Source organism: Mesoplodon densirostris, chromosome 14, assembly GCF_025265405.1.
Source record: "Mesoplodon densirostris isolate mMesDen1 chromosome 14, mMesDen1 primary haplotype, whole genome shotgun sequence".
Lineage (NCBI taxonomy): Eukaryota > Metazoa > Chordata > Mammalia > Artiodactyla > Ziphiidae > Mesoplodon > Mesoplodon densirostris.
The window spans coordinates 76177607-76198179 of NC_082674.1; the positions used below are offsets into that span (position 1 = coordinate 76177607).

General features: G+C 53.2%; 1 protein-coding gene across 4 annotated transcripts; it reads right to left on the minus strand.

The window, feature by feature from the left end:
* Positions 1–614: 614 nt before the first annotated feature.
* Positions 615–19322, minus strand: MAL (mal, T cell differentiation protein). 4 transcript variants are annotated; one of them, XM_060117823.1, is made up of 4 exons: positions 19230–19322; positions 6393–6560; positions 5062–5187; positions 615–689 (listed from the first exon to the last, which is right to left on the minus strand). In XM_060117823.1, the coding sequence occupies exons 1-4, from the start codon at positions 19320–19322 to the stop codon at positions 615–617; spliced, it is 462 nt and encodes a 153-aa protein (XP_059973806.1). The 4 variants fall into 4 exon arrangements, with proteins under 4 accessions (XP_059973806.1, XP_059973808.1, XP_059973807.1 ...); XM_060117825.1 differs by lacking the exon at positions 6393–6560; XM_060117824.1 differs by lacking the exon at positions 5062–5187.
* Between the last annotated feature and the right edge of the window lie 1251 nt (positions 19323–20573).

The window sequence follows — 20573 nt, forward strand, 5'->3', positions numbered from 1 at the left end:
CACCTGAACTGCCCTTTGATGATGCCTCTAGAGATTTCGTCTAAACCACAGATTCCTCAGAAAGCTGACATGATTGTGTTCTCTATACTGGAGAATTAAAAAAAAAAACCAAACCAAAACCGAAAAACAGCCCCATAAAAGTATTGAACATAAAGGTACTTTATAAAGTATTTCAAAGGTTTATCACATCCCACTGTGGACATCTGCAAGTATTTCTTGGGTGAATTTTATTCCCCATGACAGGTAGAATATTCTTGAAGACAGAGAAACTTGCTGCAAGATGGACACTCAAAAGAGCCGGAGGAAAATTCCAGTAGACGGTTCTCACGATCCGCTCCAGGAGTCAGCAGTCCAGTTTTGTGGTCTCTCAGATCACAGTCCTCACTTCCCACTCCCACTGCCCCCTTTCAAATAGGAAACGATCTTGGAAAGACAGCTCAATAGCTGGAGGATAAATGTAGCAAGCCTCCTACTCTGACATGAAGGTATATGGGAGAGTAAACCTCTTTCTTTATCCACTATCAAGAACATTTCTGCATTCTAAAGTGTTATGCTGGAAGGCGGGCCGATCAGTTAACACCCTCTTGGTTTTCAGCTAAAGTTCTTCTGCTGCTTTAGGAAGACTTCCATCTGATTAGAGAAAACACTGCGTGGACCACGTACAGCAGAGTGACTACGAACGAAAACACCTGAAACCAAGATAAGTGACAATTAATGGCCGTGCATGGGGGGAGGGAGAGGCATGGGCTGCCCACACTGGGGTCGCCACGTGCGTGGCTTGCGGTTGACAGCCCTTAAGTCTGTGGACTGCCACTGCTCCCCATCACACACGCAGATATGCTTTCCCGCAGAGCCTAGGTGCGACCCAGAACGCTCTCAGCACAGACTCCAGGTGACCTAATGGTATACTGAACTTGGTGTGCAAGGTCAACTATTTGCCATCACACACCATCATATTGGTGCCATCCAACTGGAAACGAGGGCCCTCAGAGACCCTTCAAGTGATCATTGTAGGGAAGGATTCCCCTGCTCTTCATGGAAGACTTCCTTCCTGCACACCAATAAGACCAGAGTCCACCAGCTGTGACCCCAGCGGCCTTGGCTAAGAGAGTTTGAACACATGGGTTTGCTGCCTGGATGCCTTCAGACCCCGACCAGAATTTTATTCTAAGATTCTGAATGACACAGGCATGAGCCAGGGAGCCAGGCCCCAGGAAGTGAGGGACTGGGATGGAGAGGAGGGATTTTGAGCTTTTGGCAAAAGGAGGGAGCTTACTGAGAAAGCTGCTACTGGGAACAGAGGCTGGGAAATGTGGCAAAAGGTCGCTTTGTGCCCTGTCAAGGCTCTGACCTGCCGTTGTGCACCTGGGCACCATCTGTCCTATCACCCTGCTCTGGGTGGCCGGCCCTGAGGGCTGCCTGCTCCCAAGCCAATATCTGCACCTGGCTTGTGACCTTGGGTGTAGGGTCAAGAGTTTCTAACCCAGGCATAACATCAGGGTGGCTACACTCCCGTGACTGCTGAAAATTCCCCTAAACCCAGCCGTAACTGTGCCTGCTCTTCCGCTGCCTCCACACCTGGGCGCACCCTCACCCTCACTGCCGGAGGCGGTAAGTCACCTGAGTTATTTAATAACCAAGGTAAGAAAATGCATCTGGGAATCAAATACCCTGTCTGAAGGGAGCAGTCACACACGAGTGAGAAGCCCCTTGAAGACCCCCCTGCCCATCAGGAGGGAGCAGTGTACTGTGTCGGGGACTCCGAGCCCAATGGAGACCCTTGGCAGGAGCGCCTCAGAGGTCCCCACAGGAACAGGAAACACTTACTTTAAAGGGGGGTCAAGAAATGGCACACGGGACATTGAGAGCCAGGGCCATGAATGGACACGAACTCAGGCCCTTATAAACCCCTCTCCCGGGCTTCCCTGGTGGCGCGGTGGTTGGGAGTCCACCTGCCGATGCAGGGGACACAGGTTCGTGCCCCGGTCAGGAAAGATCCCACATGCCGCGGAGCGGCTGGGCCCATGAGCCATGGACGCTGAGCCTGCGCATCCGGAGCCTGTGCTCCGCAACGGGAGAGGCCACAACAGTGAGAGAGGCCCGTGTACCACAAAACAAACAAAAAAACAAACAAACAAAAAAACCCTCTCCCAGGGATCCCTCGGGTGCAGCTTCTCTGCTGCCAGCCGAGGAGAGAGGGAGAAGCTCAGCTTTTGAGACAGGTGAGGAGTCCCAGAGGGGTGAGAGGAGGCCAGATGCTCCCAAAGGCCAGGGGTGTGCGGGAGGCCGTGAGATGCCTGCTCACATCCCCAGACTGCCCCAGCCCCGCCCCCCTCCCCGGAGACCATGGGAGGGGCATGTGGGTGTTGGGCAGGGTCTGGGGTTAAATCCTGAGCGTGTCATCATGATCCCGTCTCCCATGTGCACAGACACAAACTGATACTTTGAACAGAAAGGCGTGAGTTTACATTGAACTGGGCTCATGTTTCCCCCAGGGGCCTCCAGCCCAGCGTTTCCGTCTGCTGGCAACATTTAGATTCCTGGTTCCAGCCCCGCTGACTTTGCCTGGGCCCCCTCATGGTTCTCCAGCTCAGCTCCCAGAAATGTGGGGACGTGATCAGTCGTGGAAGGGATAAATAGATGTTGGTATAGTCCTCAGTGGAACACTAAACACTAAACAGCAAAGAGAAAGAACCTCTACATCCCCACCCAGCCACGTGGATGAGCCTCACAGACCTGAGGTGAAGAGAGAGAAGCCAGACATGGGAGGAGGCACATCACGCTCCTGAAGATCCAAAGCAGGTGAAGTGGAACCTGAGCTGGAAGTCGGGACAGTGCTTATCCTCAGTTAAGGGGCACAGTGACTGCAGTGGGACAAGAAGGGGACTTCTGGGAGCTGCTTATTATGTTGTTTCTTAATCTGGATGCTTTGTTACACAGAGGACTTCTGAATTATGAATAATGGATGGATTATGGAAATTCATCAGGTTGTACACGTGCATCCAGGTCACCTCTCTGGATGCCTGTTTACGCTGCATTTTGATGGAAAGTAAAAGGGAGAAGTCAGAATATGGTAGAGCCTGGTAGAGCCCAGTGGTTCCCAACTAGATATCTGCCCAGTGGGCAGGTCATTAACTCCCCCCTCCTGCATTGTTCAGTCAAGGGCTGGCCCACTATCCACATTCCATCTACATTTCACTGCCCTCGTCTGCAATAATTTTACAGAAATGGTTGTCAAATGCCTGGCTGAAGTCTGTTCAGAGAGAAGGCTTCTGGGGTTGGGATGGGGGAGGTGTGTATGGGTTCTCTTGTGAGGGGGTGATGAAATCGTCATTTGAAGGTGACAGAGGAGGCAGTCTCCCAAGAGAGGGAAGAACAACCAGGGTGCTGCCTGGCTGTGCTCCGGGTTAGGAACCAGCCATCTTGGGAGATGAACCCACATGGGGGAGGGTCCCACATGCTGGGACATTTGAGGGGATGCCAGGGACCAGGAGGTGGCCATACTTATGGAACTGGAGAGTGGCTGGGAGCTGAGGGGAGTGTGTGGCTTCCCCAGGAAAGGGGGTGGGCCCCTGGGGACCAGCAGACAGGCTTTGAGGAGCTTTCCCCCAGACCCCTCCCTCTGGGAACAGGAAGGGCACCCTCACTAACCCCCTTCCCAGAGCCCAACTGCGCCCACCCTGTGGGTTTTCTCTCAGCCTCTGCTCTACCCTTCCCAAAGAGAGGGGGGGGGTGGCACAGATTTGGCACCTGGGGCAGACATCTCGTGGTGTGTCATCACGTTTGACCTTGGGATTTGCTTAATTCATAGGTCGATCACTAGAAATCTGAGTGCTATTTCTGAAACTTTTTCTTAGTTTTTAAACAATATCCATGGTTAGAAATACATCTGATATCATGAGTTAGCACACTGGTGCAAGGACACACATGCACAACTCTGGGAAAGAGTCTCATGAAACAATACATTCTCATATTCCCTGTCATTCTGATCCATTCCATCAACAAGAAAATCAGGTCATAACCTCACAGCCCGCCATGGATCTGGTCCCCGAGTTGGAGGTTGTTCCTTTTAAGGCTCAGAGACCTACATGCAGTGTGCTCCCCAGACACACAGTTTCACCCCCATCTCACCTCCTAATAGGGTGAAGGAGGTTACAGCCCTGTTCCACCCATTTCTCATCATGAGGCCTTGGACGGAAGTTTAAGAGCTGCCTCATTCTCCAGGGAAACAACAGGAATTACTGTCCCATTTTATAGATGAGCAAACCAAGGCTCAGAGGGCACAAAGGGACTTGCACAAGGAATGGGCGAGTGTGAACTCCAGGCTTCCTCCTGCACAGGTTCTCAGAGCTGTCAGGCAAAGAGACACCGTCATCAAGAGACGAAGGCCTAATCCAAGCAGCAACCATCCACGGCTGGGGGTCTGGACATGCTGCACATGGCAGGGCCTCCCCACAGCCGCAGAGCCAGGGCCTGGGAGACACTGGCCACTCGACTTTCCATCTGTGGTCTCAGCACTGGCCCTGCCCCGACTGTGTGCTTCCCTGGAAGACACTCATTGAGAGCCAGGAACCCAAGTGGCCAGATGTTCTGTTCACACTGGTGCTAAGAGCGTGGGGGAAAGAGCACCTGGCCTCTCCAATTCCTGGTGACCCTGGGGCAAGTTGTGCATGCTCTTAGGGCCCTAGTTCTCCATCTGTGAAATGGGTATAACGGCACTTCCCTCCTAGGGCGGTTGTGAGGGGTAAACAAGATTGTTCACTAGGGCTCAAGACAGTGCCAGGCCCCACGGTCATGTCTTCTCCCGCATCTGCCTCAAAGCCCACCCAGGCTTGGACCCCTGGTCAGTGCAGGCCTGGGCAGTGCAGCACTCACTGGTGGCTGAGGGAGTCTGGGGCCCATCATTTCCCTTTTCTGAGGCTTTGTTTCTTCAGAAATGAGGAGAAGGTTTATTTTATTCAAAATTTAGTGAACTAAAAAAATGTGGGAGGGCCGGGCAGCCTTCCACTCAGAACCTTTTCAGTGGGAGCTGTGAACAGGGCACATTGACTGGGGACTCACCACAGCAGCGATGTTTTCATGGTAATGTTTGTAGGTGAAACCCACTTGAAGCTGGATGGCGGCCAAAGCTTCCAGGACAGAGGCACCAAAGTAAAACAGGGAGGCGATACAGTGGTAGGCTGCATCCTGCAGGGTGAGAAAGGGCCATTAGAGAGCTGGGGCACCCAGATATGGAGATGTGGAGCAGCTGTGGCCCCAGCAGGGCCTGTCCACCCCACCTGTCCCTGCCTGGCCCGGACCAGGTCCCCCGTCGTCATCTGCTACTCCCTTTGACACCCGCCAACCCTGCCCCCCTTCCTCAGAGACATTGATTCACCAGAGCTGCCGAGCTGAGTAATCTCACTGGTTTGGGGCCACAGTAAGGACTTCGATGGAGGAAGGATACTGCTTTCCCTTGAGCTGGGATCTAGTAAGGGGTGGGGAGGTGGCCCTTTGGGATTGGTGGAAATTGGTTCTGGACCTGAGAAGTGTCAGCTGCGGTCACAGTCCCCAGTTCGGGTGTGGCCGATACAGAGTGACAGGCTCAGGCCATTTTCACTGCTGTGTTGTAGTTAGCTTTTTCTTGGGGAGAGCCAGGGACTGGGGCTCCAGGTATGTTTTAAAAGCAAAAAAGCACTAGGACAGGGTTTTGAGTAGTTACGACTTGGAGGTGGTTTCTAAAGTCTAGGTCGGAGGCCCCTTGAGACTAAGAGGCCTGGCTAACAGCCCCGCCCCCTTCCAGGGGAGGTAAGGGAAGGTGGCCCCCGTGTAAGTTTACCCCCTTCATGGGCCTCAAAGCAGAATTCATGTGCAAGAGAGATCACAGGACTTCCCTCTTCCCGGGCCAAGTCCCTCTCTGGCGACCCTGCTCTAGAAGGTGGTGACTGGGAGCTGGGCAGTGAGTGTGGCGTCACGCTGGGCAGCCAGGACCAGCCCCCAGCATCCTGTCCCCTCCCCCAAAACGGAAGCCAGCCCTCCTGGGTGGTGGGAGATGCCAGCTGGCCCCTGGCAGGTGCAGGAGGTACAGGGAGGGTTTTTGGGCTGCCAGTTCGCATGAAAAGGGCGTTCACCCAGGAGAAAGCAGAGCAGGCCCACAGAGGATCAGGCAGCGACAGTGACAGTCAGCTTCTGCCTTACCCTCTGCCCGACCTCCTGCGCTGGGGAACCCTGGGCTGCTATGGGCAGCTCGGAGCTGAGGGTCTGGCCGGCTCAGCCTTGGCACATGGGTGGGAGACGTGTACAGGGCACCTCACCCAGCACTGGCAAAGCCAACCTGCCAGGGGAGAGGCTCCAATGCCGCACCCCACCCCCACCCCCACCCCCACCTCAAACGTCGCAGGACTGGGACTCACCAGGGTGATCCAGGAAGGTCTGCTGCCGTGGGCACCAGTTACATACAGGAAGTACAGGAGAGTAGTGGCTATGAAGCAAAACACAGACGTGAACATGACCCAGCCCTGGATCAGTGGGATGGGCACATGGGACGAGGCAATCAGGATCCACACCAGCCCCCCAAAGACCTGCAGAGGGAGGGAGAGAAGGGGTGAGGGTCAGACTAGGAGGGCCCATGCCCAGGTTGGGCCAGACCCAGAGGTCCCGCTGGGGAACCAGGGGCACTCTATAATTAACTCAGTTAATCCTCACAACATCCCTGTGAGTGTGGTACTGACCCATTTGTGAGATGGGGAAACAGAGGCACCTTTGAGTTAAAAATTTGTTATCCCTAGAAAAGACTTAGGCCATCCAGTTTTTGTTAGTAGAAGGGCAAACTCTGAGATTATATCCTTCCTAGTATTTTTTATAGAAAAATATCCTTTTTGTTTTGTTTTGGCCATGCTGCATGGCTTGTGGCCCAAGGCTTGAACCCGGGGCCATGGCAGTGAGAACATTGAGTCCTAACCACTGCACTGCCAGGGAACTCCCCAAAGTATTCTCTCTTTTATAAAATGGTAGTGGCCAGCTGATTCTTTTGGTCTTTACTTGGCAAAACAAATTAGCCATACTATATATCATTAGCATTTAAGAAAAAAACTTGACCTTTCAATCCCCAAGTCCCAGAAGTTCTCTGACTTTTGGAGATGGGGTTGGAGTGAGGAGGGCCCAGGTCAGCCTGGTCTCCTCAGAGGTGAGAGAGGCATTCCTCCCCCTGTCATTATCCAGAAGACAACCCACTTGGTGTCCTCAGGGTCAGGGAGCCCCATGTTTTCAAGAGAAGCATAACGACAGACTAGGGATCATAATCTCAATGGTACAGTCCGGCTCCCCCTGTGGACAAGGTACAACCCAAGCTGGGATTTCCTGTACTTGTCTTCCCTTCTCCTTGTCCCTCTCCATCCCGGTGAAGTCACCTCAGCCTCCTCCACCGACCCCCACCCCCACCCCCACGAGAAGGACTGGGCTGGGACACGGGTGGAGATAGTCACAGGGGTCCAAGGTACTGCAGAGCTTAGCACCATCCTCCTAAGGGTCTGGGGGCTAAGGACGGGCTGCCCTCCCAGCCCTGCATCCCCTGGGGTGTAAATGCACGTGGTACCCTGACCTTGTCTCCCTGCACCTGCTGCCCACTTGCTGGGTAAGAGATAGCACTTCCCCAGGTGTTCTCTGAGCCTCTTAGCAGAGAAGCTTCAGGAGACCATCATAATTGGGTAGAAAAATCAGTGCAGTGAAGAATCTGGAGTTATCAGGACCAAGTTGGGTCTGAGGAATCATATGTGGGCATCTCTGATCAGAAAATTCCTCTACTGATGACTGAGAGGCAGTGGACTTACAATAAGTGGAGCAAAATCGATTAGATAAAAATCCTCAGACTGCCGTAGAGTAAGATGTGTGTGTAGATTCATCCACAGTTGCCTTTAAGATCAAACAGGTTGCTGGGCCTTTTTCATAAGGGACGCTTAACAAAAGGATGTGATTGTGCCAATGGCTGAGACAGACTTGGATTTAGAAGGCACGAGAGTGTGGCACGGAGACGAGGGCGGATCTGGCTTGCCCATCTTGTGAGCAGAGGGCTGCTGGCACACGGCGTGAGAGGGCCTCTCCACCGAATCCGCTGGAGGATGCTGTCACATGTGGTTCCACCTCTCGGGCCCTGGCTTCCTCCACTGTAAATGGCACTTGGCAGCTCACTCCGCATGTTGCCGGCTGGTGCGAACCGCCTGAAACTGTGGGTGTGAGTGTGAAGCTTCTGGCCCTGTGCCCCCTCACCACCCAACAGCAGAGGGAAGTCTGCTCACCCAGGATGCCGGCAGCCCAGTGCAGACAGACGTAGAGTCAGCCAGTGACAGTGCAGGACGATTGGGAAAAGCAGCCCCGACTGGGACATGGTCCCAACTGTCTTGAAGGGAGAGGTGGACTTAGGCCAGAAGGTCAGGACGAGGCTTTCCAGGGGAGAAAAGGGTACATGCCAAGCCCAAAGGATGCTGGAGCAGCAGTGAGGGCTTGGGAAGGCCGTGAGCTGGCAGGAGGTTGGGGAACAAGGAGTGGCAGGGGGTGGGGCTTGAGGAAGGGTGACCTTCACACAGCTGATCGTGGGGCCACCTCAAAGGCGTGCCAGGCCCTGCTCAGTGGAAAGCCGAGATTCAGCATGAATCATGGGGCAAAGCCAGTGCCTGCCTCACTCCACCTACAAAGTTTGCAGAGAGCAAACAGAGCAAGTACAGCACCCACACCTAGGAGATAAAGCATCCCGGGCAGGGAGCAGTCCAGTTGGAGATAAGCCATCCCGGGCAGGGAGCAGTCCACTCCACCCTGGTCTCAGAACGCTACTGGCCAAATATTTGTCAAGAGCAAAGGTGTAGGTGAGGGTTCAAGCACTTCCCTTCCTAAAGAGAACCCGAAGGGGCTCCCAGCTCTCAGGAAGCACACTGAGAGGCAATCGTTTTGACACATCAGTTACACAGGTGGAGGCATGGCTCCAGTTTCTGTTCATCTCCGTCAACAGGCCAGATTCCCACCACCCTCACCTGCGCCCAGGTCCCCGTCTTGCATAACATCTCTTAGCTGAGTGGCCCAAGAGTCACCAGGGTTGAGCTCGCTCTCTGGGTCCCAGATCCCCAAGCTAGAAAACGGGGGTGGGGCCTGGACTAAGGCTCAGTGGTCCTCAGCCCTCATTCTGCACTGGAATCGCCTGGGTCACCTCGAAAACCCCAGTGCCCAGGTCTCATGCTAAGGAGAGAAGCAGAGTGATAGGACGAGAAGCAAACACCCCAGGCTCTTTGCCAAAGGCTTTGGAGTATGTTTCCATAACACAAGCGGTCCATGGATGGAGTTTTGGTAACTCCTGTCAAACAAGGAGAAATGGCTCCTGTCTCCAACGTCCAGCAATGCCGGCCAAGTTGCCTCTCCAGGTCCTGACTGGCTCTGATACAAAGTTTCCTTTCCTCTCCTTAGGCTTCCATCCCTGTCTTGCTCTGAACATGAGAGTCGCTCATCCTTGGGTGTCCTCTAGACACGGGGACACAGCCTCAGTGTCCATGAAAGGGGTGGAGCTGGGGATCTGAGGCCTCTCCCCGCCCTGGTGTTTCAGGACTGGAAACCGCCCATCTTTCAGTCAGTGTGCTTTTGGAGGCTGAGCAGAGGTGAAGTTCTGTAAGAACCAAGGATATTGTACAAATCCAGACAAAAAATTTCCAAAGACTTAAAAAAGTTTGAATCTGCGGTCTACCTCATCAAATGATTTTTGGGGAAAAAATTTCCTCAGGAGATGGTCTTGGGGAAGGTCTCACGTGAACTCAAGAGTAGGTCCTTTCTTTTCTTTTCTGAATTAATCCAGAGGAGGCAGGCAAGGGTGGTTAAGGGTGTAGACTTCAGAATTACTGAATCTGAATCAGCTCTGGCACATTTTGCTGGGTCACTGGTTGTCTCTGGGCAAGTTACTTCCTCTCTGGTCCCTATCTGAAAAATAGTGATAGCAGTGGCGCCCACCCAATGGGACCGGGTGAAATGAGTTTATATCTACAGGTGCCTGGCACACGGCGAGTGCTCTAAATACTTGCTGTCATAGCTGTTGTACGATGGGGCGAAGGCTCTCCTGTAACCACGTGGAAACCCCAGTAGGTCAAGATCTCAACATGCACAATTATCCCCTCCAGACCTTGTGGGGGCCCAGAATTTTAAAATAACTTCAGAAGTATCAAAAAGAGAAAAACCTACAATCTCCCAGAAATCAAAAGCTGAGGAAAATGTGTCTGCCTCTGCCGAAGGGAACACAAAGGACATAAACATATGAGAAAGGCTTCCTTCCAACAATGAGCTTTGGTTACAAAAGTGGGAAAAGGACTCCTTCGGCACATTCTTGAGATTGGCAGGGTGTCTCCATTGCTTGTGCAGGGCTGAGAGCTCTGGGTCCACAATTGTCCAGTGTTTTTGCTGCAAGACTTGGATCATTGAGGTCAAGGCAGAAGAATCGCTCAAATTCTCTGAATATTTTTCTGGGGCTCCATTTTATTCGGTCAGGGTTTCCACAAGCAGGCAGCCTTCCAATAACAAGGCAAGACGTGACCCAAGGAGGACGTCCACGTGGGGCTGGTCACACACACACCTGGTAGTAAGTCCCTGGGGGCCCAGCGTCAGAATTCCCAAGCTCCGGGGGCACGGTGTGGTCTTGAAGGCACATGTGAACAGGAGCTTGTACCTTGAACTCTTGAGAAGGAAACTGGCCACAGAACACGGGTGGCGCACCCAACCCTGAGCAGTCCGTCCTGCTACTTTGGTCAGGTGGGCAAAAATTACCTCCCCAGGAGGGAGAAGAGAGATGGACACACCAATGAGACTTGTCCCGACTGCCGAGAGCTCAGAGCCCTTAGGTGCTCTCCCAAGGCCACCAGGAACAGCAACTCCAATTTGTGTTTCTGGAAGTGTCTCTATCCACTGAACTCTTTTGGCAGTCAGGGTTCACTGCAATGCTGGGAGGGCCTATGCAGATGACTTGACCAGTAGAGTAATGGTGTTCCAGGAGAAACAGCAGTCCCAGCTCTGAGCCTTGGTTGACTAAAAGAATCAGTCATTCCGTGAGGTACAGTAGAGGGCATTTTCTTGTGCGTGCGTGTCTGGAGGCTGAGCTACTGCAGAGAAGGGAATAGGCACCAAGTCAAGAGGACATAAGCACCAGACAGCAGGAGAGTATAGGGACAGGGAGGTCAGAGCACTGAAGCCTTCCCAAGACCCACAAAAAGGGGTCTGAGAGGGAGGCTGGGGACTCTTCCTGTTCTGAAAAGCAGAGGGAGCAGGAAGCAAACACTAGTCGTCATATGAACCCCACCACCCTTGTATGGAGGAACTGGGCTGCCAGCAAGTCAAAGGAAAGGCTTCCTTCACTTGCTCACTTACTCAGCCACCCATTCATTCATTCATTCACGTATGCATTTCACAGATACTGAGAGGAAATGGCAGCACCAGGGGCAGGTACATCCAGGGAGACAGACTTTATTCAAAGACACACAAGTAAATGGAGCCCATCTCTCCCGTCCTGGCCTCTCTCCTCCAGTCTTGCTGCCAAGCCCCACTCAAGCAGCTCTGGGGCCACCAAGGGCAGAGGCAGGTCCTGGTGAGTGTCGGGGCCCCAGTGAGGGTGACCAGCTGAACACCTCTGCCCAGGAGAGGGAAGGAGCCCAGAAATTCGCACAGCGTCCTCTCCTTGGACCTCATGGAGGTATCTGGGGCAGGTCAGAGATGCTCTCTGTGGGGACCCTCACCCCCTCTGCCAACTGAGGAGTCTGACCTCTGAGTCTACTCCCACGGTGAACACCAGGAGTGCTGCTGAGGCTCCGTGACTCAGTTTACCTACGCCAGGTGCTCCGCCCTCCTGGCCCCATTGTCAGCAGGCTCCTTCCTTCTGGGGAACCATCGTCACATGACCCTCCCAATCTAGACTTAGATAATGTCCCTTTAATCTGAGGGTGAGACCAGGACTCAGGGGACTTTGAGTCTGTTTGTGAAGAGGAGGATAAAGGTCTGGGGTTCAAAAAGACAGGGTGTGAGTTCACGTCTGTAGTTGATATAAACAGGGTGAGTGTGGACTGGGAAGTGGCCGCCTGTCCGGGCCTGAGTCCCTCTTCCCCCAGGTGAGTACCCACCCCCCATAGCACTGGTCATTAGCATGCGGGGGTGCTTCTCCTCCTTGCCCCCATCCCTCTCTTTCTGGCCCCTCCTCTCCCAGCCTGACTGTATTCTAACAGGAACCAAGGCTCCAGTGTGGAATTTCAGGTCAGCTGAGACTGGCTGTGTGGCCCTTTTTCTCACTGCACATGCACCTCGATGTGTGATGGCTGGTGATAGGCTTTTCTTTTAGTTCCTACATGTATCTTCTAGGTCCTAGGACCTTGGTGTATTAAAATGATTCAACACAGGGGTTGTTTTGCCCCAGCATGAACAGAATATTTTTCACATGGTGGGAGGGACAGAGAGCCTTGGCTAAGTATGGCAGAGAATCAAGGCCACTACATTAACCCTAGGAAGTAGTTATGCCACTAGAAGCTACCCACCCAGAAGCTACCAGGAACCACAGCTTCCCACCAGAATGCAGAAGACAGGTCAGAGCCCCACGATGCAGAGAGTACCAGGGCCCTGCTTCATGCTCTGAGGAATAATCTGGAACCTGTGAGGAGTTGGCCCACACCTCCCCAAGGCATCAGTGCTTCAGGGACCAGGGCTGCCATTCATCTGCTGTCCTCACTTTCATCAGCATCCAGAGAGAACACCTGCTGGGGCATCTCATCAGTGCCTGACCCTGGTGGCCTCTGGTCCAAAGCACCAAGTCCAGGGACCTATACTTGAGAGCCAAGAAGAAGTGCAGCTGGGCTTGTATCAGGGGTGGAAGCCAGGGCTCAGCACGGAATCCAGGGGGAGTCAGCCCCCAGCCCTCATCCAGGTCCAGCCTGGCTGGCCCCATCCTGCCTGGAGGCAGGCCCCAGGTGGCCCAGTTCCCATGCCCAGCCCTTCCCTCAGATAATGTGTCCTGAGTCCAGAGCAAAGCCAAGCTATTCCTTGGATAAAGAAGATGCGGTACATATATACAATAGAATACTACACAGCCATAAAAAAGAATGAAATAATGCCATTTGCAGCAACATGGATGCAACTAGAGATTATTATACTAAGTGAAGTAAGTCAGAAAGAGAAAGACAAATACCATATGATGTCACTTACCTGTGGAATCTAAAATATGGCACAAATGAACCTATCTACAAAGCAGGAAAAGGCTTACAGACATAAAGAATAGACCTGTGGTTGCCAAGGGGGAGGAAGGGAGAGGGATGGACTGGGAACTTGGGGTTGGTAGATGCAAACCATTACATTTAGAATGGATAAACCACGAGGTTCTGCCGTATAGCACAGGGAACTATATCCAATCTCCTGGGATGAATCATAATGGAAAAGAATATTTAAAAAAAGAATGTCTGTATGGGTATAACTGAGTCACTTTGCTGTACAGCAGACATTGGCCCAATGTAAATCAACTATCCTTCAATTAAAAAAAAAAAAAAAGCCAAGCCATTCCTAAGGCTCTGCAGAACCAGCCTCGGCTGGCAGCACAGCACACCTCCCCAACGCTCCCTGGCAGCCAGCACGGAGCGAGTGGGTGCAACAGCCAGCCTTTGTCCTGGCCTGACTTGAGTGTGAGCTATGTCTTGCAGGGCATCTGGAACCTGCCTACTCTCTTCTGAAAGCACTCGGACAGAGAGGGGGGCCCATCTGCATCGAGTTGGGGGTGACCTATGGAAAGTGTAAAAGCAATCTTTTTCAAGGCAGCTTGGTTGTGATGACGTATGCATGAGGATCCTGAGCTGCGTCATCACGCTTAGCGGTTTCCAGAGAACAGCTCAGAGTCACCGACTTCTGATCAAAGCAGGCCTCCCGTTCTTGAAACCCTGGAAAAGTCACTTCTCAGCTCCAAGGACAAACCCCTGAGAGACCTCTACCTATAATTCTTCCCCTCCCTTTAGAGAAGAGGAAAGGAGAAAACCCAGCAGTACCTTTACCTCCTTCTAAACAGCTCCAGGGAGGGGCCTGCAACACGAGGAGAGACACAGGGCCAGGAGCCATTGGGCACAGCCAGGGAAGTGAGACTCAGCCACCGCCCTGCACTGGCAGCAGGGCCGGCCCGCACTCTCTGGTGACTGTAGGAGAGGTCCCTGGCTGGGACAGCAGGAAAGTTTCCCCAGGAGCAGAGACGGTGCTTCCCCTGAGCCCAGGAGAACCTCAGGGCACCTGGCTTCTTGCCCAAGCCTTTCACTGAGAGCTGTCTCCAGTATCCTGTCGCCCATTTATCGTTGAGGGGTAGACTAGCCTCCCGCTGACCACTCCAAACCTAGCTGGATGATGCGGGCCGTGCAGTGCTTATCAAATGCAGATTCTTGGGCCGGCCCAGGACCTAGTGACCCAGGACCTCCAGGGTGTTTTTTGTTTTTGTTTTTTAAAGAAGATGTTGTGGGTAGGAGTTTATTAATTTATTTTATTTATTTTTGGCTGTGTTGGGTCTTCATTTCTGTGCGAGGGCTTTCTCTAGTTGGGGCGAGCGGGGGCCACTCTTCATCGCGGTGTGCGGGCCTCTCACTATCGCGGCCTCTCTTGTTGCGGAGCACAGGCTCCAGACGCGCAGGCTCAGTAGTTGAGGCTCACGGGCCTAGTTGCTCCACGTCATGTGGGATCCTCCCAGACCAGGGCTCGAACCCGTGTCCCCTGCATTAGCAGGCAGATTCTCAGCCACTGCGCCACCAGGGAAGCCCTTCCAGGGTGTTTTTGACAATAAGGCCTAGGCAGCTGTGAGCTCCCCAGTGGCTCCCTTCACTCCCTGGGTGTGGGGGTGGGGAGAAAAGGGAACCAGGCCTTGCCCAGGACTGCCAGGTGGGCAGTGTGGTCCCTTCTGCTGTAGGCGGAAGGTCATCGTGGGTGTTTGGGTGAATGCAGGAACCTGCAACAGCTCTGCTGTCACTGCAAGAAGTGCCACTGGAGACGGAGGTACCCGGCGAGCTGCCTCCCCTCTCTGAGCCTCAGTTTCCCCTCACCTCTTGAAAACTAGGTTTCTGTGATTCTACATCTCTCATCTCCTAGGATTCCCAGTGCAGCCAGAATGTGGACCACCCGTCAGAAAAGTGCTTTGTCATCCTGCTCCCCCAACCCGCCCTGCCAGGTGCTGCTGTTCCCCAGACAGGTGAAAATCTAGGGCAGGTCCCAGGACTTTTCTGGTCACTCTCAAATAATAAAAAGTCCCCAGTCACTTTGGGTGCTAGAAGCAGTCTCATTTCAGTAACTACTACGTCCATGTCACTGTAAGAATCGACACTGCCAGCTGCTTCCGGGTGGCTTCCCACGCCCACCCCCGCCCCCCAAAGGGCACACGGCAGGCTTTGCCCTGAGCCAGCTGACCTTCTCTGGTCCTCCTGTGCACTCTGAGGTGCACACACTCTTTCCAAAGAAATGTTCTCTCGAAGTCCAGCCATTCTATCAGCGGCTCCACCTCTAGCAGGCTGGGGAAGAGGCGGGTGGGTTAAAGATTCTTACCTAACCTGTTTTCAGGTATCCCCTTCACAAGTTTCGAAAGGGAGGCGTCTCTCCCAGCACTTGGGGAGACCAGAGCTGGCCAGAGCTGAGACAAAAACCACCCTATGTTAACATCCCATTTTCTGAACATGTCCCAAGTGTCACGAAGCCCCTGGCCTAGAGGGAAGACGAGGAAGGGAAGCCAGAGCCTTGGCTCCAAAAGGAAACATTTCCTTGGGTGGCAGTGGGGGAACAGGCCAGAAGCAAAGCCCTGGGGGGAGTTGTTGGGGGAGGGGACACATTGGGCGTTCCACCTGCACCTGAATGGGGGTACACCTGTGACCCCACCGTCTGCAACAGCAGCATGGCCTCTGTGGTTCTGGGGTGCTTACGGAGGCAGGGTCACAGCACCTGGTTGGGCCTGCCTTCCCCTTCCTGTGAAGACCCTGCAGCTGTCAGAGGTCAGGAGCTCAGGGGTAGGGGTGCAGGGCCAGAGTTCAGCGGCCCTGCGCCACCCTGAGCTACCAGCCTTCCCTGCCCTGTGGGCAGTTTCCATGTCTTGGGAGCTGGGCAGAGCTCCACCCTGTTAGTCCTGGAGGCTGAAAGTTTGGCATCTGCACCTCCCAGGCTATTGGGAGGTCAGGCATGAGAATACGGACTGGGAGTCATCAACGACTCGCTGGACCACAGAGTTAAAAAATAATCAAGCATTTCACAGCCTCTGGACTAGCAGAAAATGACAAAGTCTGACTCTACCAAGTGTGGCAAGATGAGGAACAATGGAGACTTTCATAAGCTGCTGGTGGGGTCAGGAAGTTCTACAATATGGGGACCCTCTTTACGAAAGCATGCAGAGTGAGTCAGAGTCTTGGAAGGGTCCTGAGCAAGTGGGGGTCCTGAGCTTAATTAAGCTTCATCAGCTTCCTGGAAACTTCACTTCTGGCTGTGTAAGTTGGAATAACCCTTTTGGACATCAGTGTGCTAACATCTGGGAAAACAAGGGTGTGCATTCCCTATGACCCAGCAAGTCAAATCTCTGTGTGTTCCCACAAGAAATTCCCAAAAGTAAAGAGGCAAATACAAGGATGTTCTTTAGCAGTTCCATCTGCGTTACCAAAATGCAACAAATTGGAAATTGCCCAAATGTCCATGAATAGACGACTGAATAAAGAGTGTCAACATGTATAAACCTCAGAACAAGGTTGCATGAAAAGCATTGCAGAAGGATGTACAGGGGGTGATAATACTTTCAGAAAGCGAGAAAATATATAAAACCACACCATGTGTAGTCATAGATAGTTAGGTGTGCAGTAAAGGTCTAATCCTGAACACACATTCAGCTCAGGGGTCGTCCTGAGGCTGGAGGGGAGGAGAGATAAGATAAGATAATAGCAGAATATCCAGGGGGCTTAGATGTCATCTGAAAGCTCTATTTCCTTAATACTGAGAGTAAATAAGGCAAAATATTAAGATTTGACAAAGTTGAGTGTTAATTACATGGATGCCTATTAAAGTATATATACTTTTCTGTCATTTTTGAAATAGCTCTTAAGTTTAAAAAAATTGATTTGAAGTTGGTACAACAGACAACTAACCATTTAAAATGGACCAGTTCGATGGCATTTAATACATTCACGATGTTGTGCAACCATCACCTCTAACTCCAAAACATTTTCCTCACCCTGAAAGAAAAGCCCATACCCATTAAGCTGCTCCCAATTTCCCTCTCCTCTCAGCCCCTGGCAAACCACCAATTTGTTTTCTGTCTCTATAGATTTACCCATTCTGGACATTTCATATAAATGCAGTCATACACTATGTAACCTTCTGTGCCTGGCTTCTTTTACTTAGCACAGTGTTTTCAGGTTTATCAACCTGTATCAGCACTTCATTCCTTTCTACAGCTGAATAATATTCTGTTGCATGGAATATTACAGTTTGCTTATCCATTCACCCGTTGATGGGACATTTGGGCTGTTTCCACCTGTTGATTATTGCGACACACTTGTTCATGTACCTATTCAATTCAGGGCAAGAGGAGGAGGGTGTGCTAGAGTCTTTTGCCTGAAGCCCAATTAACACACTTTAAAAAAATTATTTATTTATTTGGCCATGCCGTGTGGCTTGCGGGATCTTAGTTCCCTGGCCAAGGATTGAATCCGGGCCCCTGGCAGTGGAAGCACAGAGTCCTAACCACTGGACCGCCAGGGAATTCTCAACACACTTTCTTATGATTCTTGTTATAATGCTCCCCAAACAGCTACAAAGGCAGAGTCAAAAACTCATTAGGGCAACTCAAGAGATACTAGCAAGTCATTTTGTTGCTCAAAAATCTCTCTGCCCCATCTCACCTCACCTTTAGCCATCATCACTTACAGTCACCAAATTCTGCCTTTGTAAATAGAGTAGCCTCTGAAGGAACCACCTACTACTCATCACACATGCTCATTTTCAGGCTAAGTGCGACTGGAAGCGCAGAGATGAGCCATTTGGGGAAGGAATGTTCCAGTGACTGCAAGCCCCTTCCACTTTGGGCCTGGGTGTCCCTGCCTATAAATGGTGTGGCTCAGCTTAGAGGTGTCAGGGTTTCTCCTAGATGTTACTTCCTTGATATGGTGCCATCAAGCGAACTTAACCCCCCCTTCCCTCTCCCCCAACCCTCCATGGATGACAGAAGCTGCTCCCTTTGTGGTTCTCACCCTCCCTGACCATCAGGAGATAAGAAGCTGGGGTCCCGTTTTTAAACAGGCTTGGACGTTTTCTTTTCCAGCTGACTCTCCAGGCAGCCACTTCTGCGGTGGGGACGCAGGGAAAGGAGTCTCGGAGCCCGTGGAACGGCACCCACAGAAGAAATACTGCCCCCGCCCCCCCCCTTAGGTAAGGCCCTGGGGCCCTGGGGAGTTTAGGCTGAAGGCGGGTCTGAAGCCTCCCGGCAGTGAGCACTTTACAGGAGCCCAGAGTAGGAAGCGCTTTCCTGCAGCCGCGATCTGAGGCTGTGCAGCTCCAGTGTAGGGAGGGACCAGCCGCGATGCAGAGGTCTCCAGACTGCTCAAGGTCAGCCAAGGCAGGGGACGGCTCTCACAGGTCCCTCTCCCCTCGCACACCCCACACTGGGCACCATGGCTGTGGCGGAGCAAACGACAGCGTGTTTTATTAGTTCCAGATCAAAGTTGTCGCAAATACTTTCACCAGAGACGTTCAAGAGAAAATAATCCGGATTCGGCTCCTCCTATGACGCCAACCCAATCTCCACACTTCGCTTGGTAATCCTCAGGTTTCTTTGGATGATTTTTAAATTTTTAAGCAAAATCCTAACCCTGGAAAGAGCTGGGCCCCTCTACAGGACGTCGCTCTCCAATAAGGGCCTCCTCTGCGCGGCCCATAGGACACAGGTCGGGAGCGCAGCATCGGCGCGCAAAGAGTGGACCGGGACCGCCTTCGGATATCTGACCCGTGTTGCGAGTTCGTTTTTTCCACCTAAGTCTTGGAGACGGTTTCCCCATGGCCGTTAGCTAGAACGGGCCAAAGCATTACTGCGGGGTGGGCGTGCGGGAGAGTGTTTCCTCCCCGGGCCCGGCTACCGAGGCTCAGGGACCCTCGCTGCTTGCGGATCAGTCGGCGCGCTGTGCGGATCCCTCAGGAGAGCGCGCGGCACGACCCATCCCATCCCGCCCTCCCCGGCGCGGGCGCGGGGCGCGCCAGCCACTCACAAACTCGAAGATGAAGAGCATGTCCGGGAAGGTGATGAAGACCGCGAAACCGCTAGGCAGGCTGATGCCGCCCGGCGCCGCTGAGGGGGCCATGCTGGTGGGCTGGCGACGGCCTCGGAACCGGACGCGCGCAGCTCTGGCTCTGCGCTGAGTGCTCTCTTGCTCGGCGGAGCTCAGTGGCCAGGGCGCCCCCGCGCGCGGGTTAAGAGCAGGGGCACCCCTGACGAAGAGGGAGGAGCCCCGGTCCCCGCCCTAGACTGAGGGGCGCACCCCAAGGGACCTGCCCAGCGCAAAGGACTCAGCGCTGAACCACCCCGAGGTTGGGGCGGGGTGTTGACACCTGATTCCCAGGTCTGGGCGCCACCTCCCACCCGGAGCCAAAGCTACCGCGGTGAGGCGCTTCGCACACTTCGCACACTTTGCACTCTTTGCAGGTGATCGCCATTTCTTTTTTTCTTTTTTTTTTTTTTTTTGCGGTATGCGGGCCTCTCACTGTTGTGGCCTCCCCCGTTGCGGAGCACAGGCTCCGGACGCGCAGGCTCCGGACGCGCAGGCTCAGCGGCCATGGCTCACGGGCCCAGCCGCTCCGCGGCATATGGGATCCTCCCAGACCGGGGCACGAACCCGTATCCCCTGCATCGGCAGGCGGACTCTCAACCACTTGCGCCACCAGGGAGGCCCTGATCGCCATTTCTTAAGAATGATCACCAACAACCACTAGGCCCCCCCAAACTCTCCACCGTGGCACCCCTCGGGTCACCACTGCTCGAACTGTTCTTAAGTTGGAGCTCTTTCATCTTTCTGCTGGGTGAGTTAATATGCGTGACCTCTGGGTCCAGGCTCACCGTGAGACCAGTTCCCTGCCCTGCAGAGGCGGTGCTGAGACCAGCTCCGGCCACCCATTCCTTCTCCCTGCACCCTCAGAGCCCGGAGCCCGGAACGCTGCACCCCGGTCCGCATCACTCCGTGGTGGAGCTGCTGGGCGATGGATTAAGGACAGTCACAGCTGCCTTGGACATTGGAGGGTGGAGGAGAGCCAGCGTTGCTGAGGGCCTACTAAGTGCCCAGCACTGCCATAGGCTCTTTGCACACATGACCCCATTTAATCCCACAGAGCATTTCCAGTAGGTGTCACCCCACCTACAGGCTCAGAGTGGGGAAGGAACATGCCCGGGCCACATGGAGGGCAACGGGGCCTCTTGACTCTAGAAGGCAGACTGTCCCACTGCCTCCGTGCCCCCTGCATAAAATCCACACACTTGAAAACTATATCAGTGAGTCTGCTTCTTTTATGTTATATTCAATAGTTTGTTGTATTTTTAAAATTTCACATATAAGTGATAT